Source organism: Caretta caretta, chromosome 10 (genome assembly GCF_965140235.1).
Source record: "Caretta caretta isolate rCarCar2 chromosome 10, rCarCar1.hap1, whole genome shotgun sequence".
NCBI classification, from domain to species: Eukaryota; Metazoa; Chordata; order Testudines; family Cheloniidae; genus Caretta; species Caretta caretta.
Window position 1 is genome coordinate 51,305,677 of NC_134215.1, and position 19,790 is coordinate 51,325,466.

The following is a 19,790-nucleotide window of genomic DNA, read 5'->3' on the forward strand; positions in this document are numbered from 1 at the left end:
AAAAACCGTGGAGCCAGCCCTGACTTGGCCAGTAACAAAAGTGTACTTGTGGCTCACTATACAGTATTAATTTTACCATGGAGTCACAGACAGTCCCCTTATGCTCTCTAGCTGCTCTTTATCACCCCAACAAACTGGACTTTGTGATAAAAGATTATTAAAACTCAAAATCACATACACTAGGTTCTTCTAACCCCCAAGAATCAGTCAGTCACCCCAGGTCATTGGATGCTTCTGGATCTCACACCAAAGACACACTGTAGCCAATTTCTTTAGTAAACTAAAGATTTATTAGCTAGGAAAATAAATGAGTTATTACAAGGTTAAAGAGTAACAGCCGTGTTAGTCTGTATTCGCAAAAAGAAAAGGAGTACTTGTGGCACCTTAGAGACTAACCAATTTATTTGAGCATGAGCTTTCGTGAGCTCACGAAAGCTCATGCTCAAATAAATTGGTTAGTCTCTAAGGTGCCACAAGTACTCCTTTTCTTTTTACAAGGTTAAAGCAAATAAAATATGTAACAGGTGAGTTAAAGTTTATAAGTCCAAAATGATAGGAGAGATGTAGTAATCTGCCAGTCTCTTAGAATCTTTTTGTAAATTCCTCAGGGCTTCCCAAAATGTCTTTTGGGGACCTCTGTCTGGTATCTCGGAATGCCCCCTAACAGAATTCAGATGAATTAGAGATGCAGAATCATTCCCACTGTGCCTTTTTATAGTTGAAAACAGTCTTTAGAAAGTGTTTTCATCACCTCGTGGGCCTTGCTTTGTTGACTAAAGGAAGATAAAGTCTGTGGATCTTCCTTTGTTTTTCATATAATGACCCATGCTTAGAAGTCAACAACCTTATCATTCAAAGTCTAAGGCTTCAGTTCCTGTTGATAGGCTATTTAGAGATAAAGGAAACACAATGTGACGGCCAGGAACAATTCTTCATTAGATTTTACAAATCAAATAACTTCACAACTAAACATTTAACTACAGGCCTTTTGACCTAATGTTAATTAAGTAAAAAGAAAAGGAGTACTTGTGGCACCTTAGAGACTAACCAATTTATTTGAGCATAAGCTTTCGTGAGCTACAGCTCACTTCATCGTCCGATGAAGTAAGCTGTAGCTCACGAAAGCTTATGCTCAAATAAATTGGTTAGTCTCTAAGGTGCCACAAGTACTCCTTTTCTTTTTGCGAATACAGACTAACACGGCTGTTACTCTGAAACCTGTTAATTAAGTAGCGTTGCATACATAATGTAAAGGTAATTACAGAGTTACAGGACACAGAAAAAGGATATAGCAACAACAGCTTAATTGAGTTACATTAATATACATTAAACAGAATGCAGGTAGATGAAGACAAATACAATTAACATCTATTCTAAAGAGTGAATTTCCTAGATATACAATAGTACCTTTTAACATTCTTTTGAAATTCACCCACCAATGAACTGGTACACTTAACACTTTTTTGAGGTCTTGACCTGAGCTAGCCAGCTGCCAGCACCACATAAACCACCTCCTATTTCCCTAAATACACACCAGAATGCAACTTTAATTCCAGATATCAGCTAAAATATGAACCAGTGGCTCTAATGGAGAGGTGCAGAGTTGACTACATAGGTGTACATAGGGTAGGTGCAGAGACAAAACTGGTGGAGTAGAGCAGGTCACATGTTCAGGAATGGACCTTCCTACACTTTTTAGAGGTCTGCGTTCTCTCCCCCTCGCATCAGTCTCCACATTCTAGCAGGAGCTTAGATGGGTGTGTCTGTGGACACAGTCCAGTTTCAGCAGAGATTGCATCCCATAAGGATGCAGTGGGTACCTCAAGGAGCCTCCTGCAATCTCTTCCTTACCTCCCCAAGCCAAGGCAACTGCCCTGAGAAACTGAGATTACCTTTTCCTATAGGGCAGGGGTTCTCAAACTTCATTGCACCCCCTTCTGACAACAAAAATTACTTCACAACCCCAGGAGGGGGATCGAAGCCTGAGCCCACCCAAGCCCCAGTGCTCTGGGTGGGGGAGCCAAAGCTTCAGCCCCACCGCTCTGAGTACGGGGTGCCAAAGCTGAAGCTCAAGGGCTTCTACCCCAGGCAGGGGGCCTGCAACCTGAGCCCTGCCACCCAGGGCTGAAGCCCTTGGGTTTTGGCTTCAGCCCTGGCCAGTGGGGCTCAGGCTTCAGCCCCAAGCCACAGCAAATCTAAGCCAGCCCTGGCGACCCCTTTCAAAGGGGTTTGCGACCCATGTTGAGAACCGCTGCTATAGGGAAAATGTTCCACTCAAATTGTGCATTCTCAGCCTGTGCACAATGGCATTATCCTGCCTTAACTGTTTATTCAGCTCACAGTGTTTAATCACAACTGGGACTGTTACTCTAGCTAAAATTCTGCTCCCTCTTCTCCTGTACTTTGTGCAGTCATCCATTATCCTGAATGAAATGTTTTACAGTAAAGCAATTGTTTGTACAGTTCAGCCATGAATATCATTGCAGCAGGCTATTCATTCACTTGGTCCCATCTCCAAAGATTCTCAGAAACCTGTCAATACGTCCTGTCTGTCAGACTCCAGAAAAGAACAGGGACAGCCTTTGTTTTTTGTCTAAAAGGTTAATTATTTACAGGAAGTAGCTGGAAATCCTATTCCACTTCAACGGATATATTCCCAGCTCTCCGTGCTCGAGGATCAATGCCGGAATAAACAGTATATGAAAAAGCATAGAAAAAAATCAATAGATACGTTTTAGTAAAAACATCATGGCAGTGAGATAAAAAGCCAGGTGATCAGACAATTACCTGGGTGAGAGAAGAGATAGAATTTAGGGCTGAATGGGAGAAGTTTGTGACTCTGAGTTTCAGTTTAGATTGTCAGCCTTGCCTCTCCCTTCAACTGTGAGTGAGCTAGAACTAAAGCCAATGGGCCCAATTCTCAGCTGGTAAAACCTGAGGTACTGGTCCATTAGCTAGTAGATGGATGGGCCCAAGAAGGGATCTGCTCTGAGGTAACAAAGAAACAAAGCAAGCAATAGAGAATAAAATGATTTTTCTACCATTGGGATGGTGGCATTTGAACCCTTTCTTCCCTTTACCTCACAATTCCTCTCTTGTCTCTAACTCCCTGGTGTTTTGATGGGAGGATGGGAGGAGGGAGGACAATCAGATGGGTGAGCAGCTCAGTCAAAATGACGGTTAATTATTAAACCATTTATAGAGCACCCTACCCGTCCCAGCTTTCACAGCTAGCATTTGCAGAAGGGCTCTGATAAGCTCCTGTTGTTAGTTCAACTTTCTTTAAAAATAAACCTTTGTGTGTTTTCATAGAGAAACTTCCAGGTAAAACACATAGGTGCATTATTACCAAGTATAGGAAGGACAGATATTCAGGTACATGGTGCTGTGTTTTTCTACCTAAGAATATGCATTTTTCTTCTGATTCTAAAAACCGAACTTAGTTCTCTGATCAGAAGTGTTGTCCAATTCTAAAATTCTGGTCATGCTTCCCTGCAGTAGGGCAAAGTGGAATGGGTTTTATTTACAATCTCTGATAAGCTAACCACACGGAACATACTACTTTCTATGTCTTTCTGCCTTGTTGTGTAGCTTAATCATTCTAATAGTCTGCCAAGGAATACTGCTTGTAACGTTCCCTTGGTGATGCCTCCTAACATTTGTGGACTGCTGAAATGCCACAAAGAGATGCAAATGTGCTGCAGGAATATCGTTTTCCTTTATACAGTTGCAACAGCTAAATGTTTAAGTAATGAGAAAAGCACAAACAAGGAGACAGGATGCATTGGTCAAGGAGGCACACCGCTCTTGCACAATTTTACTTCCCAAAGTGCTTTACAAGGAAGCTAATTACGTGAAAGTGTCCATGGTAAATAAGATGAGAACTACTGTTGGCCTTACACTGGAAGACACAAGTTGCTTGGTATCCTGTGGGACAACAAAAGTAGTTCTGTAATCTAATATGAAACCCAGTCGCTTTTCTGAATGGGATGAGATTAACAACACCATATCTTATTTTCCATTTGAAACTCACATATCACGTTGATGAGCCACATCAGAATTTGGACCCATTTCTATATAAATGGATTGATTTGGTTTCTCTGGACAGGATAGAGGGTTCATTAGCAGGAAAGGTCCTTTTATTACTCTTGGGCTGTGTTTACTTTGTGCTTTGTATGTGTCACAAAAAGACTGAGTCTCGGTCGTTATACTGTGCAAAAATAACGGCTATTCCAACTGCTGCTGTCCTCCTAACCCTTCCCACCAACCACTCACTGAGCCCTCATCCATTGCTCTTATTTTAAAAAGTCAGATACTGCACACAAACACTAGTCCATAACAGCTGGGATACATCGTTGCCATCTCTCACATACCTGCCCAGTGTGCTGTTCCTAGCAGAATGTTACTTGCACGGGGGACATCAATCATTGTGACACCAGTTAATTTGGTGAGCAGCACAAGACGCCTTTGTATCTCTATCAAAATTTCACTCAAGACTGGGTGAAATTCTATGCCCTGTGTTGTGCAGGTCAAACTATGATCCTAATGGTTCTCTCCCGGGGGAAAATCTATGAAACACAAACTGTTGCTCTGATTCCAGCAAAGCATCCTGAAAAGATCTATGGGGAAATGCTACTTTTCTATGGCTATCTAGGAGGTCACATTAGTGGCTGTATTGAGGGAAGTTCTGGTGGATGGACAGCACGGAAGCCAGATAGGAGGGGACTAAAGAGAGAAACGGAGAAGAGGAAATCTAAGCAATATGAATAGGAACACTTCATTGTAGGTGTGCTTTGGAATGGAGTCCAGAATGATGCCCAGCTATCCCATTGACAATACATGTAGGGAGGCTTGGAGGGAAGGGAATACCATATTTTTGTAGAATGAAACACCATTCCAGTCTCTGAAGGCTAAAAAAGGTTAAAAGATTAATTAATCCTAAAAATTAATATTGGTTTGGAGGTTTTGTTTTCAACTGCTTTTCCCAAGGCATTTAGAGAAGCCCTTGCAAATGCTGTTTAGAGAGCTGTTTAAAGTGAGAAATGGCTGCTTTATATCAAAGTGCACAGTATTTATGAAATTGCATATTGGACAGAGTTAGCAAACTACCTGTGTGATACCAAGTGCTGCTGAAATGTGATGAGGTCACTGGGATATTTAATTTCCTGTATGTCACAATTCTTGCTGTGCATCATAGTTGAAGACATTATTTTCCTAAGATGCAGGCAAAAAATGGTAGCAAGACTTGGACACTCCTTTTATGTTCAGCTCCATCTGCTCTTTGTGATACTGCCACAGCTGCAGTGAGAGGGGAACTCCAGAAAGAGCTGTCAGCAGGATATTTTCCATGAAGACCCCTTGACTCCAGAATGTGGTCCCTCATCTTGGGGTGAAACAGCTCAGTTCTTATATAAAGCATATCTGTTGGCTGCGGTGTTGAGGGCAGGCTGAGGCCTCGGGAGGAAGAGGTTTTAGTGGGGTCTTGCTGCTTGAATTACTGGCTGTTTGAATTAATTCTGTTGTGCAAGGGCTCAGTACACTGCTGTCTCTATGTGACCCATCAGTCTTCATCCTTGAAGGAAACCTTCACAGCACTTTAAAAAGACAAACTTGGGAGCTTAAATTCATTTCTCTGCTAGACTCTAAAAAGAGAGTCATACCCTGAACAGACACTGGATTTATGGTTTCTTACAACAATCTGTAACCCATTAACCCCCTCTTTTTGTCCTATGACTGCAGAGGTGTTAACAGGCCACTCTACCTTGAATGGTCCCTTACAATATGTGCTAACTACTTATAATCATAGAATCATAGGGTTAGAAGGGACCGCAAGGGTCATCTAGACTAACCCTGTGCCAAGAGGCAGAATTGGTTGGCAGGATATGCTAAACAATCCACCTTGCATTTTGCTGTGACGCCGGAAATACCTTTTCCAGACCTGAAGAAGAGCTGTGCGTGGCTTGAAAGCTTGTCTCTCTGACCAACAGAAATTGGTCCAATGAAAGATATTACCTCACCCACCTTGTCTCTCTAATAGCCTGGGGCTGACACAGCTAGAGCTACACTGCATACATAACATCTGTGTGAACTGTTATTTTAATTGTTTGCATGCCTGCTGGTGAGAATAGATTTATCTAAACTGAAATTAACAAAATTAATAATAGAAGTATTATTATTTTTATTTCAGTAGCACCTAGGAACCCCAGTCGTGGACCAGGCCCCCCTTATGCTAGGTGCCACAAAAAGACACGATAAAAAGACAATCCTTGCCCCCAAACAGCTCATGATCTCAGTATAAGACAAGACACAAACAACAAGTGGATACAGACAGTGGCAGTTACAGTATGCAGCACCTAACATCTTCAAAGTGTTTTACAAACAGTAACTTAGCTCTGTTCATGATTAGCAAGAGTATGAAAGTTTCTTCCTTGTGCTATAGAAAATAAATCCATACTATTTTGTTGCAAAGGTATGTTAAAGAAGCAAAAGGTTAATATAACCATCAAGGAAATACATCAGGGAAATGTAGGCTAAAATTGAACCAGAAATAAATACCTGAAAGATATCCTACTGACAGCTGGAGATTAACCACTGGTTATCCTCCCTCTGAATTTTATCTCCTATCACATGGGAATGTGAGAAACAGTCTTCCTTGAGTCCCTTTCACACTTGGGGTCAAATCCTGACCCCCACTGAAGTGCATGGGAGCTTTGCCATTGATTTCCCTTGGGCCAGGATTTCACTATAGGAATCTGACTTTTTTTTCTGGCCCCATTCTATTATTATTCACATACCTCCAAACTGCAGCACCAAAACTAGTTAACTGAAGCTGTATGACAAAAGGCATTGTAAGTGCATTTGATAAATCACAAGCTTGCTGAAAGAGGACCATCCATTTGCATGTAACCACATTCATTACACTGTGAGTGTGCTGAAAGCAGCTTTTGCACGGTGATAAAGAAAATGTTATTTCAATAGGTGCTGATGGTTATATGAGCCAGAAGCTGATTCAAATAAGCTTAGAGAACCTTCTGGTGTGCTTCTGAATATGATAGTCAAGCCTGTGGTTCTTTGATGTTTGCACCCTTTGGATTGCTTAAACAAGCCTATAGACTGGGAGACAATAAGTATCTTCTCAGTAGCTATTATTGTTTTTAAATAACTATGCACAATAGTGCAGCTTCATGGGGATTGACCCAGTGTAGGGGCCCCTCAGTGAGTCAAACACAAGTTATTGGGCTCGATATAGGCGTTGCTGGGTAAAATTCTATGATCTGTGATATACAAGAGGTCAGATCAGATGATCTGCTGCTCCCTACTGGCCTTAAAATCTATGAGTTTATGACACAGAGCTAGTGTAGAGGCTTCTATGCTACCTCCCCTTCTCCTGCTCCTGGTGCAGCAGGTATAACTGGAGGAGAAAGGAGACATGGCTGGAGCTTCCTTATACTCCAGCAAACTTTGGTGTCTGTATTAGGCCCTTGTGCCTTTTGGCAGCCAATGTAATTTAGAGCAGCTCTTAGGCTGCTCTGTGTTACACACGGCGAGCAAAGAGATGCATAGACAGGTCAGGCATCTTTGCAGTACCCCCTCCTGAGGTGCATTTTATGATCCTTAGCCATAGCCAAGTCTCCAAGCCAAGATGTATAATTCTGTCCTCTGGGGTTTGGTGATTATCAGCAAGCTAATCCGGCAGTGGTTTATAAATGCTTCGTATATAATGTGCCTAGATTCCCTTGATGAAATTACATCTGTAAATGTACATAGATAGGCTATATCATACTGTCATATAGTACTGAGAACATCCTATAGAAACCTTCCAGTAAATTGAACCTGTAAAGGAAAAATATGACTTTCATTCTTCTACTAAATGCATAAAAAATGACTTTAGCCAAAACGTTACACATGGAATCTTAGAAGCATAAATGAGATTTTTAAGGGAGCTAGAAGTGATTAACTGTATTTGATAGCTGTGGGGAAATTGACTTCTCTTAACATTTTGCTCTTGGAAACGTTTGTAAAACAGTCTGGCCTCTCTATGACACTAAAGAGCACATCACAGCTTGACGCAGCTGTACTGTGAACCGCACTGAATGCAGCTGAGGAGAACTGCAGAGAGACAGCTGACAAATTACAATGTTGATGCAGATCAGCCTGTATGAGACCCTTCAGATATTTCTTGCTGTATAGCTAGGTTATGTAAAATATTTAGGCACAAATAGCTGTATAAAATCATTTCAAGGGGCACTTGACTAGATGGCATATGGAATTGGTACTGTAATGCAATCTTTCACTTGTAGATCATTGATACTGATCCAAACTAGGGGCCAAATCCTGCAAAGAGAATGAGACTCGTCCTTATCTTCCCATGAGACTAGTCCTTACTCAGGTGTATAATGCCATTAAACTTAGTGGAGCTACCTATTCATAGATTACAAGGCCAGAAGGGACCATTGTGATCATCCAGTCTGAAGCGATGAGTGAGGGTGTGCAGGATCAGACGGCAGGTCAATAGTAAAGGGCCTTTGGCGTTGTTAACTGAATACATGCTCTCAGTAGCTACTGAGTGTCAAAGTTTGACTAAGACTCACAGTTTATCAGACCACTCTGTTTTATTAGCAAAGCTGCTCTGCTACTACATTTAGAAGTGAGCCCCCCGAGTGGGGCTTGTGTCTCTTAATTTATACAGTTTTTTGGAGAACAAGTTACAGAGAAGTTATAGACAAAAGAAGAAAAAGATTTTAGTCACCACCCTTCGAGATCCCTGAGACCAGTCACGTATCTTCAATTACCTGCCACCCTTAACAATCTCCTTTAACAGCTTCCAGTTAACTTAACTAATTGCCCTTCACACCTTCCATTCTGATGCCTGCTTCTTAGACGTGCTGACTCTATCTTAATTGCTTCTCCATTCAAAAGCTAACTGTCCCTATGTGTGCTCCCTCTGATACTTTGTAACATGTTTTGGCATGCCCTCTCATATACAATGTGTCCAGCATGTCCCCTTATACAACCTTATACTTATACAATGTTATACTTCCACATGAGCAACCTTATTGTATTTTCCAGTACAGCCCAAGGTTAAGTTTCCTTTATCTCACTAGAACATATAGCAAATCAATGTCAGTGGCAAAGCTACTACATTATCCTCCTCTAAACCTGTCCTTAAAACACATTTATGCCATGCTGCTGGCAATGATTAAGGCAGCTGGTGCACTGTGCCCACTGCTTATTACACTAATTATAACTGACTCTTTGTTCCCCTGTGTGTGTTTGTATGCACCTGTTCTCTCTCATCTTCATTAATCTGAAAGCTCTTTGGGACAGGGACTTTGTGTACAGCACCTAGTACAGTGGGGCCTGATCCCAGAGTGGGGCTCCTAGGTACTACCACAATACTAATAATAAGGTGCAGCACTGGTGCGAGACCAGGGCTCCTCTGAATTATTGCAGGTGGATACTGGGATACTGACAAGTGCTTTCTCCGATATTTGCTGGGGTGACTACGAGTGCAGTCATGTATTCTGTGTCTTTTAAATACCTTTTTGCCCCAGTCATTGGCCCTCGAGGGGTATGTCTATGCTGCACCCGGGGCAAGCCTCCCAGCCTGGATCCACAGACTAGGGTTAGGGGGACTCGCACTAGGATGCTAAAAATAGCTGTATAGACATTGCTTTGGTGTTGCAGCTCAGACTGGAACACCGCTGCCTCAGACTTGACAGCCCAAGCTCCAGCCCCCAGCTACAACATCAGCGTAAGCCCTGCTAGCATAAGTTTGTGGAGCTGGGCTGGGCGTCTTGCTCCCAGAAGCAATCTAGACATATTCCAGATGACCCGGTTCTTGCATCACTGCAGATCAATTGCGTAAACATACCCTAGGTGATCCTGTTCTTGCATAGCTGCACAGCAAATACTCTAATGAATTGCCCTGGGCCACATTTGCTGTGTGGACATATTATATAAACTGGGTCTCACGCACCCACGGACTCACCAGTTTCATACCTAGCTTATTGTATACTGACACCTGTGAATGCCACTCCTGCTTTGCACCCTAATAGGGGTCTAATGGACATTACTTGCTGTTTGCATGTCAGGTACTGTATCATGCTCTCTTAGTAGTATGCAAGGGTTTAGAGAAAATTATGAAAGCAAGAATAATTAAATTCATAGATCTAAACAGTAAAGGAGATGTATTGCAATACGGGTTTACCAAAGGTAGATCATGCCAGACTAATCCGATTTCCCTCTTTGAGAAAATAAATGATTTTTTTTATAAGGGAAGCTCAGTAGATCTAATATATTTGGTCTTCAGTAAAGCATTTGACACAGTACCTAATGTCAATTAATTCAATTAAATTAATTTAATTCAATTAGGGAAGGTGGGGTCAGTACAAACATTGTAAGGTGGATAAGGAATTGGCTAAAGGGAAGAAAACAACAGGTTGTGCTGAAAGGTGAATTATTGTATCAGAGAGAGGTTACAAGTGGAATTCCTCAAGGATCAGTCTTGGGAACAGTCTTATTCAGTATTTTTATTAATGACCTTGGCAGAAGAAGTAGGAGTGTGCTCTGAAATTTGCTGCTGATGCAAACCTGGGAGGTATCGTCCATACAGAGGTGGACTGGAATATTATGCAGGAAGATTTGGATGAACTTGAAGACTCAACTAACAACAATGGGCGGAAATTCATTAGTACAAAGTGCAAGGTCATCCACTTAGGGTCTAATAATAAGAATTTCTGCTACAAGCTGAGGGCTTATCAGTTGGAAGTGAGAGAGGTCATGACCAAATTCAGGCTGGAAATTAGAAGAATATTTCTAACCATCAGAGGAGTGAAGTTCTCGAACAGCCTTCTCACAGGAGTTGTGGGTCAAACGACTTAATTATTTTTGAGAAAGAGCTGGACAAATTTGAGTGCAACTGTATGATGGATTGCTTGTGATGGTGAGGTGCAGGGATCAACAGCCATGGGGCTCACTTTTGGTTTTTATCTTATATTCCTAAAGCTCATGCTTCAGGGTTTGAGCCAGCCACTGGCAGGAATGAGGAAGAGATTGCCCTCCCTCCCCCAGTGTATTCTGGGAAGTTTTTTATCTCCTTCCTCTGTCTCATCTGGGATGGCAGTGGCTGGAGATGGGACAGTGGGCAGGGTGGGCTAGGGCTCTGCGGTGGCACCTAGCTTTCTCTCTATCAGGTGCTTGGTTGGCTAGTTCTTGCTCATATGCTCAAGGTCTAACTGATCGCGATATGTGGGATTAGGAAGGAATTTCCCCTCAGGTCAGATTGGTAGTGACCTTGGGGTTTTTTTGCCTTTCGCTGCAGCGTGTGGGAGTAGGTCGCTTGACAGGATTATTTGGGTATATCTCATTTAATTAATTCACTGCCATTGTAGGGGCCTCAAGCACTGGTGCACTTTGGTCCCTCCCATTCTCTGCCTATGGCGCATGATAGTTTAGTCTCCGGTGGGTCTCATTTCTGTTGGTCTCATTTCTATTGTTGGATTTAGTGTGCTGGGTGTTGTTGGTGTACTCTGTGATACACAAGAGGTCAGACTAGTTGATCCCTTCTGGCCTTAAATGCTGTGACTCAAGTGGCAAGACTCGTGTTTTAATAAAAGTAAATGGGGCCTAGAGCAGCAAAACAATGTGAGCCTGTTTACTGAATGGAATGGCTTCTTTTTTGCTTGTTTGCAGGTTGCATGGCCGATACCATGAAATGGCACCGAACATTGTGCCCATGGACTACACCAAGGATCCAGATGTTAAACTACCTATACAGCTTATAATTAACATGCCTGAACTAAAGGTATTGCTTCTAACTGCTTAAAAATGGCATCATGTTAAATTTGCTTCAAGGGAGTGAAGTACCATGGTTGAGTGATAAGTAATGCGAGAAACTGAGTTCCTCCCCTTCCTATTCCAGGCAAAACCAATGTCAGCCACTGGAGTGATTTATGTAACTACATGAAGTACAGACTTCCCCATCACCAAGGGAGCCAGGACCAATACTTGAAAGGTGTTGGGGGGTATCTCATCAGAATATCAGCTGTATGTATGCAACTCCTGTTGAAATTGATGGAAGCAGTGTGCAAACAACTGATAGGGCCCCCAGGAGTTCCTGGCTCCTAGCTCTTTGCTCAGACTACTGAGTCAGGAAGTCTTCACTGTGATCTGTGGAGAACTTGCTGGTGGTCTTCAGAGAGCTGGCTTATCACAGGTGCTGGTTCCTCTTCCTTGTTTCCTGAGGCTAACTTGCCTAAAAAAGAAGCTGAAAACACACTAACTACTCCCCATATTACTTTTCCATATAAGCAAGAGCTTGTGTTGCTACAGGGATATCACATCATCTTAGTGGGAGGACAGGGTGTCCATAAAAAAATCAAAATGTGGTTCACATCATGCAAAAATTTGGAGTGAGAAATATGAGTCCGCACATCTATCCTTTATCCAGTACAGCAACTAAATGTACCATAGTTTAACAGGACAAGTATGGATTGTTAGATACCATTTAACCTTTTGAAGCAAAGTATTGAATTGTACCAGTTATGACATAATACGTTTGTTAGTTTTTCTGTGTAATATAAAATAGGTTAATAGAGTTTCTATGTACTATCATGCAAAAACCACAGTCCACTCACTGCTACCATCATTGGAAGTGTCACCCAAATATTTAAGGGAATAGTGCAAAAATGTTGTAACTGGTGGTCTTCATTTCAATGGTTTAAAAAATCTCCATAACGTAGCACAGCAATCAGCACCTGAATGGAAGCAAAAGCAAATGCAGTATTTTTCTGAAAAAATAAATGTACAGTCCTGAAGTCAGCATGCATTGAAAGGCATTTAAAGCCAAACTCAAACTGAAGTTCAGCATTGTTAGTCCCCCTACCATGTCTGGTGCACGCTCAGGGCTGGGGCAACATCCTACATGTTCCCAGGAGCCCATTTGACTCAGAAAAATGTATTTATTGAAGAGGACTTGACCAGATCTAGAAATACATAATTTGTTTAATGTAAATAGAGAAATGAAGGGCTTTCAGCCCGTAAGGATTTATTATATAAAAAGATCTTTGAAGAATTTTTTGAGAACTTCTGGCATAATTATGATTTGCTGGGGGCCTAAAACATGCAGCTCAGAAGTGGGATTCAGGAAGAAAATTGGAGGTTAACCAAGGGTTCTTTTGTGCTGGGATACTTTGATTTCTTTGGCAAGATCAAAACATGAGTCCTGTAGTATTTATAAATTCTCATTATGCGCTAACCCTTTAAAAGGCATAGAGAGGGTACAAAAAGATGCAGCACGCTTTCAAAAGTTGTTACCAAAAATGTAACAAACACTTTACCAAAAAGTGCAGAAAAAAACCCTCATGTGAATCAAACTTTTGAATGCCATCAGTATCATAAATACCACTGTCACCAGCATTATAACATATTGATATTCAAATTTAATATTAAATATGTTATATTATTAATATTTTGGTAGGGTCATTTCCTTAACTAGATTCGTATGTTATTCCTATGTTATTATATTTGATCACACCTCACTTTTTTGACATTAATGGTTATCTACCTTATATTGTATCAAAGTCACAATGTGTGATTTAACTCATTACTCTAAAATTAGGACAAATGGACTTTCTACCCTGAAGTACAGCTGTTCAGCCCCTAGCTCATGAAGGTAGGCAACTCAATTCCACCCAGATCAGTATCCAGCCCCAGAATGGTTTTTACTAATTAAGCATACCAGCTATACGGGAAGCCTGTACCCTTGGTTGCCATGATAATGCTATGTATCCAAACAAACATTCCCTGGCACCTCACAACTCATCTCTTCAGAATATGAGCGATATTTTAACAATGTGAGACAACATGTGGATAATCAAGGAATACAAAAAGATTCCCTACCGTGTTCACCATGATATATAGCATGACAGTAGGAACAGAAGACAAAATGAGGGCAATTCGAGGTTTATTACTTATTTACAAACCTATAATATCTGCAATATTCCAAGAACCATTATTCTTCTGAAACATTCTGTGAAATGATATGTTTTAAAACATAATGTTGAATTGTTAATTATATCATTTGTCACAGTAAAGAACATTTTAATAGCTCATAATATGAATAGACTATTTTGGAGCAGTAAATATTTATTTCAGAAACCTTTTAATCAGTCACCTACATCCTTTTACGTAAAATATCCTGTTATTAAATCTCTAAAATATTTTTCATAGATCTCAAAGCATGTGTTAAAGGTGGGAAGGGTTATTCCTATTTCACAGGCACAGAGATTAATAGCCACATTCTTAAAATATGGCCTTTAATTTTAGATGTCTCAGTTTTTTAATGGATAACTTTAGACATATTGACTAAGACTGTCTGACTTCAATGCCTAAAGTTAGGCTCCTAAATCCATATTTCAGCGCTTAAATCAATTGCCTGATGATCAGAAGTGCCAGCACCCAGCAGAACCAACTACATCTTTGGGCTAGATCCTCAGTTGTGACAAGATACATGCAGTGCAGCTGAGAGGGGAGGCAAAACAAAGGTGGTTTCAAGTCTCCTTTTGCTGCTCCCCCGCCCTGCAGCCAACCCCTAGTGTAACTTAGAGCAACACCCAGGTTGCTTTAATTTTAATTTACAAAAGTAACCTGTCCACACAACCTTCCCCCTCTGGCTGCAAGGGTGGATGGCAAAACACCTCTCTGGTGGCTCTGTTATTCCTAGGGAATTCCTGATGCTGGGGGAATAACGAGGGGGCCAGATGCACTGAGTTTCCAGTTGTTGTGTGTCTCTCAGATGGTGCAAGGCAACTAGAGTGGGACCAAGGATTTGGCCCCTGTATATCTGTGTACACCAGATAAGTATACTTATCTGTAAAATGGGAATAATACTTACTCACTGCTCTGAACTGCTGTCAGATTATTGGATGAATAGTGCTACACACAAGTGCAAAGTATTGTTGTTTGGGACACTATGTTATACACCAGACAGTGCCACTTGCCATATCTACATTGACACAAAGTGAAACATGGTTTATCTGAAGAAACTAACCAGCTCACATACTTGGTAAATAGGAGGGTAAAGCAGCATGTTCTTCACATTTAACATACTTTTGCAGAATAGAAATATGTCCCCAGTTGTATTTACCTGCCGCTGCTTTTTCAGAAACATTGCATGCAAACTGAGTTACGCCCCTGTTAGAAATCTAGTCATCACTCAGGGCTGTTTGATTTAGAAACTGTTTCTTTGACTCATCCATCCCCTGCAAGGACATTTTACATAGATATGAAATGTATCTCTCTAATCTGTCATACTGGCAGGTCACCCATCATGGCAGTATCTAAGGGCTTGTGGAGTGTATATGAAGAGTCACCACACTTTTCATTTTACATAAGCACCAAAATGGAAGAAGTGGGGTAACTGAAGACCTCTGGGTATTGGTAATGGGATATGAAACCCTTTGGCTTTAGTTCAATGATATGAATCCAGAACTGGATGGCACCAACAAAAATTGTAACTGTCAAATGGTGGTTAGTGGCCGTACAAGAAGTAAGTTGTTAGGACAACTGAGAAACCTCAGTGCTGCTCCCATATGATGCCAGTCATATGAGATGGGGATGTTGGCCTTGAGAACTAATCCCCAGAGTGACCAGGAGGAGTCACCAGCTCAACTGTGAGTGGTGCATCCAGTGACAGGCCTCAAATGATGAAGTCTTCAGGAAGCTACCTACTTTGAGAGAATATCCATAGATTAGGTATAGTTGCAATAGAGCATACTTATTCCTAAATTACTAATGAGGCACAAAACAGAAGATTCTTTTTAAAATGTGATCAGATTTTGAGATGCAGGAATAAGACTCCCCCTCCTAAGATTGAGGCAGGCTGTCTAGAAAAGAATAGGATGTAATAGTGTTATACTGTATTTCTTTATGGGCCAGAGTTCTCATAACTATCTTTAAATTCAGCAGAATCTATCTGGTCTTCTCAGTGAGAATATGCAAAACCTTTAAGGCTTCTTGGTTGGCTTTGAGAAGGGGTTTATAGGGGAAAGGAACTGGATGAAAATCTTGGAACTTGGTTTTGTGAAAACAGTAGGACAAAACTCAGTGTCAAATTTCTGGTTATTATACAACAGTTTGTTTTTCAGTTTCATCAGAGTTTGTAGATTTCTTGAAAAGATTGCTGTCAGCTTGCAAATTTTTGTTGATTGAGAAACTGACTCTCAGACTATTTGTAAAGCGATTACCTTTATTTCAGTGGCTGGTGAATTTGCTTCCCGCGAGGAATTTTTGTTTGAAGGAGGGGATTTGATTTCCTATTTTTGCCAGGGCCGTCTTAAAAATTATTTGTATTTATTTGTATTGTGGCAGCATGTAGGAGCCCCAGTCTTGGACCAGGATCCCATTGTGCTAGGGGCCATACAAATAGAACAAAAATAGTCCCTGCCCAAAGAGCTTACAGTCTAACAGCTGTGGTCCCTTTGATTTATGCGCAAAGAAAAGATGCATAATCTAGCTCTGCATTTGGAACTTTTCCAAACGTAATGCCAAAGAGATTGCTGTAGTGGTCTTTCCCATCAGTAGCTTTTCAGCATCATAGAGTTGAAGATAAAGCTAATATCGGAGTCTCTCTAAAAAGAAACAAAACAAAAAATATCTATTGAATTCTAAGTAAATTTGAGAGATTTCCAGTATACCTGGCTTTTCTCCTGCAATTTTTTTTCTTTTTGTATCATTTGTAGTTACTGCCAAGACTGAGCTCAGCACCACAGCCGCAGGATCTGATAAATAGATAGAATCAATAATGCACTTTTCTAAATTAGATTCAGAGGGAATTAGATATAGAGGAAGACGGATCACTACTACACACGCTAATGGTTGAGCCAGGCTGAATTTAAATGCAACTTCCATGACTCAAGGAGAGAAAGTTTGCTGACAGTCACAAACCTTAATCTGCCAGGAATCATGCATTAATTAATGATAAAGTGACAGAAGAGCTTCTATTGCCTGAGGAGGTTTCAGTGTTGGGACAGGAAAATAAATAAACGTATTAGGCCAGATGCTCAGCTGATGTAAATCTGTGTTGTTCTATTGAAGTCATAGAGCTATGCCAATTTATCCCACTTCAGCAGCTGTTAAATTAGGTTCTAGATTCTCTAAATTTTAACAGTTCCATTACGTAAACACAGTGCTAATATATCAGGGGGCTTTTTTTTGGTTCTAAATGGGCAGCACTACTAATAGCCTGGACCTTGAGGGTTTTTGACATTCAGCTGAAACATGCCGAGTTGAGGTCTTCCTTTACGACCGCATGGCCACATCCAACATGATCATCTTGTCCTATACAAACCATGCCTGACGATAGCTTTGTGACTGAAAAGCCATTGGTAACTTCACTTTCTAGAGTTAGCTGATATTTTTGTTCCACCTGCTGTCCACAGTGCCTTAGGCCCTGGTAATACCATCAACCTGCTCCTGCAGAAACATCCACAGGGGAGTCCTACAGCATTCTCGTTGAACCATTCCACTGAGGATGGTTGGACCTCCACATCCCTCTGTATTGGCTCCAAGGTCCCCTGCACCATTCGCTGACGGGGGGGGGGGGGGGGGGGGTTGCAGTGCAGGATTGCTCAATGCCATTTTTACACCTTTGATTCTTCGTCTGAGCTCTTGGTGTTGATGTGGCTTGTGTGCTCTGTCCATGGATCATTCGCATCTTTAAACATTTTGCTCCTTTCTGAAATGTGGCAGATAGTAAAACAGAAACCCAAGAACTGCCACTGGATAAAGCAGCACAGACAATAAGGAAAAGCCCTTAGCTGGTCATGAGCTGGATTTTTGAGCAGAGTGTTAGGGTGCCAGAGAACTGGAGCAATTCTTGATCTGGAAAGACACTGTGTTGAGCTATGGATACAATAGTCCCCAATGTCTTTTGTTTGCTCCTATGGTGAAATGATTGCACATTGGGCTAAAATATGTCATTGGAGTTAGCAATAGAAAAAGTCTATTAGATCATTGCATCTATTCCCCTGCCTTAGCTAAAGAACTTATCAGATATTAACCTGATACCTAACATGATCTTAGCTAGCATCTAAGAACTCTGTGAAGAGCTCAGTCTCAAATTTTGGCATTTCTTTTTCATTATGTAGGGGAGGTAGCTTGGTTGATAATCAAACAGACAGTTGATCATCCAGATCTATAAAAGAGGAAAGTAGAAACAAAAGAGACTTTAGTCTGGCAAAGGTATGTATGCACTATATTGTTCCATGTGTCACTCAGGCGACTAGGATATTATTATCTTTATTTAGCATCATGCAGGTGTATTGTGCTTTACAGGCAAAAATAAAATGACAAAGGACTGAGTTCTGCTAGTTACACACCTACCCATATTGAAATCAATTTGGAGGCACAGGTATTCTTAGGGCAGAATTTGTCCCAAGTTCCCTCCCTAGAGAACCTTAAAGTGTAAAGAAAATTACTAGAATTGGGTAAGACCACAAACAATATTCGGTAAATATTCATTTATGTCTCTCAGAAAACTGGTAAAACAAACTACAGAAAAGAATTATTTGCAGCAAATATGTGGTAAATTCATTTTGATAAGTGAATACAGCTGAAAAAATTGCAGTTTGCTCAATAGCAATACATGACCAGAGGTGAAATTTGTCCAATTACTTAAGAATTAATCATCAGGCTCTAGCAATTCCACTTTTCCCTTTCTAGTCAAGTGCTTTACTAGAATCCATATCCACATGAGCAAATTAGTATTTTGAGGGATGTCAGTAGATAAGGGTCCTTTTTAAAGGCTACAGAGATACTTTTCTCCTGCTTCTACATCAATTATTGCACTTATTATTGTAGACACAAGTGGGGTCAAGACATTTCTTCTCTTCCATACTATATTATAGGCCAAGTGCTCACATAAACCATTCCTAAAATATGTGCTCTCTAGTCACAGAGTGGCAAGTCTTTGAATAGCAATGTCAAAGCTGAAACATAGGAGATTTAGTATAAAAGCAAAAAAAGGGTCAATGAGACCTAGGGCCATAGAGGCTGGGACTCTCTACATCTAAGGATGTTAAGAGTCCAGCTCGTATCAGTGTGAGATGGGGATGTAATTCCTAGATTTCTGAAAATCTTAGTCATAGTGCCCTTGTCTACAAGTATGACTCCTCTTGGCATTAGTATATGGGTCTTAAGCATTCCAGATGAATCTGCACCATCGATTTACATAACACAAAAACATTTATAATGCCATCTTTCTCTATTCCATTTCTTATGCATACTAGCATCTTATTTGATATTTTGACCACAGGTCCGCATTGAGCTAACACCTTAATTGAGCTGTCTACAGTGATGTCCAGGTACCTGAGCTGACACTATTAATTGAAAAGGTGTATGTTTTAACTCTGGATATTTGTTATCCATATAAATGTCAAATCCTTTTTTTAATTTTGCTAAGTTATTGGCCTCAATGACATCTACTTAAAATTTTCTTTCCAATGTGCATTGCTTTTCATATGTCAACACTGATTGCCGTCATATTGCACATTGTAGACTATAAAACTCCCTTATGCATACCTAGAAAGACAGACAGGATGGACCCAGAAGTTTTAAAAATAATTATCTCCCCTGCCCTTGGTTATACAACTTTTTTTAATCAGCAGACGATGGGTCACATCTGCTAGTGAACATTTTATCTGTTTAAAGCATCCATCCATGATATGAACATCTCAAGCTAAAAGCAGAGCTGGGCCCAAACCAAAACACCCCAAATTTTGGGGAACTTC

The 19,790-nt window shown here is 40.8% G+C and overlaps 1 protein-coding gene across 3 annotated transcripts in view; it reads left to right on the forward strand.

The window, feature by feature from the left end:
* CIB2 (calcium and integrin binding family member 2) overlaps window positions 1-19,790 on the forward strand; it is a 105,221-nt gene that overhangs the window by 50,052 nt on the left and 35,379 nt on the right. For 2 of the 3 annotated variants that reach the window (XM_048867861.2, XM_048867857.2), the window contains exon 3: window positions 11,695-11,806. The exons of the other annotated variant lie outside the window; for it this stretch is intronic. In XM_048867861.2, the coding sequence (XP_048723818.1) occupies window positions 11,695-11,806 (112 nt within the window). The remainder of the gene's footprint in view (window positions 1-11,694; window positions 11,807-19,790) is intronic. 3 annotated transcript variants of the gene reach the window in all.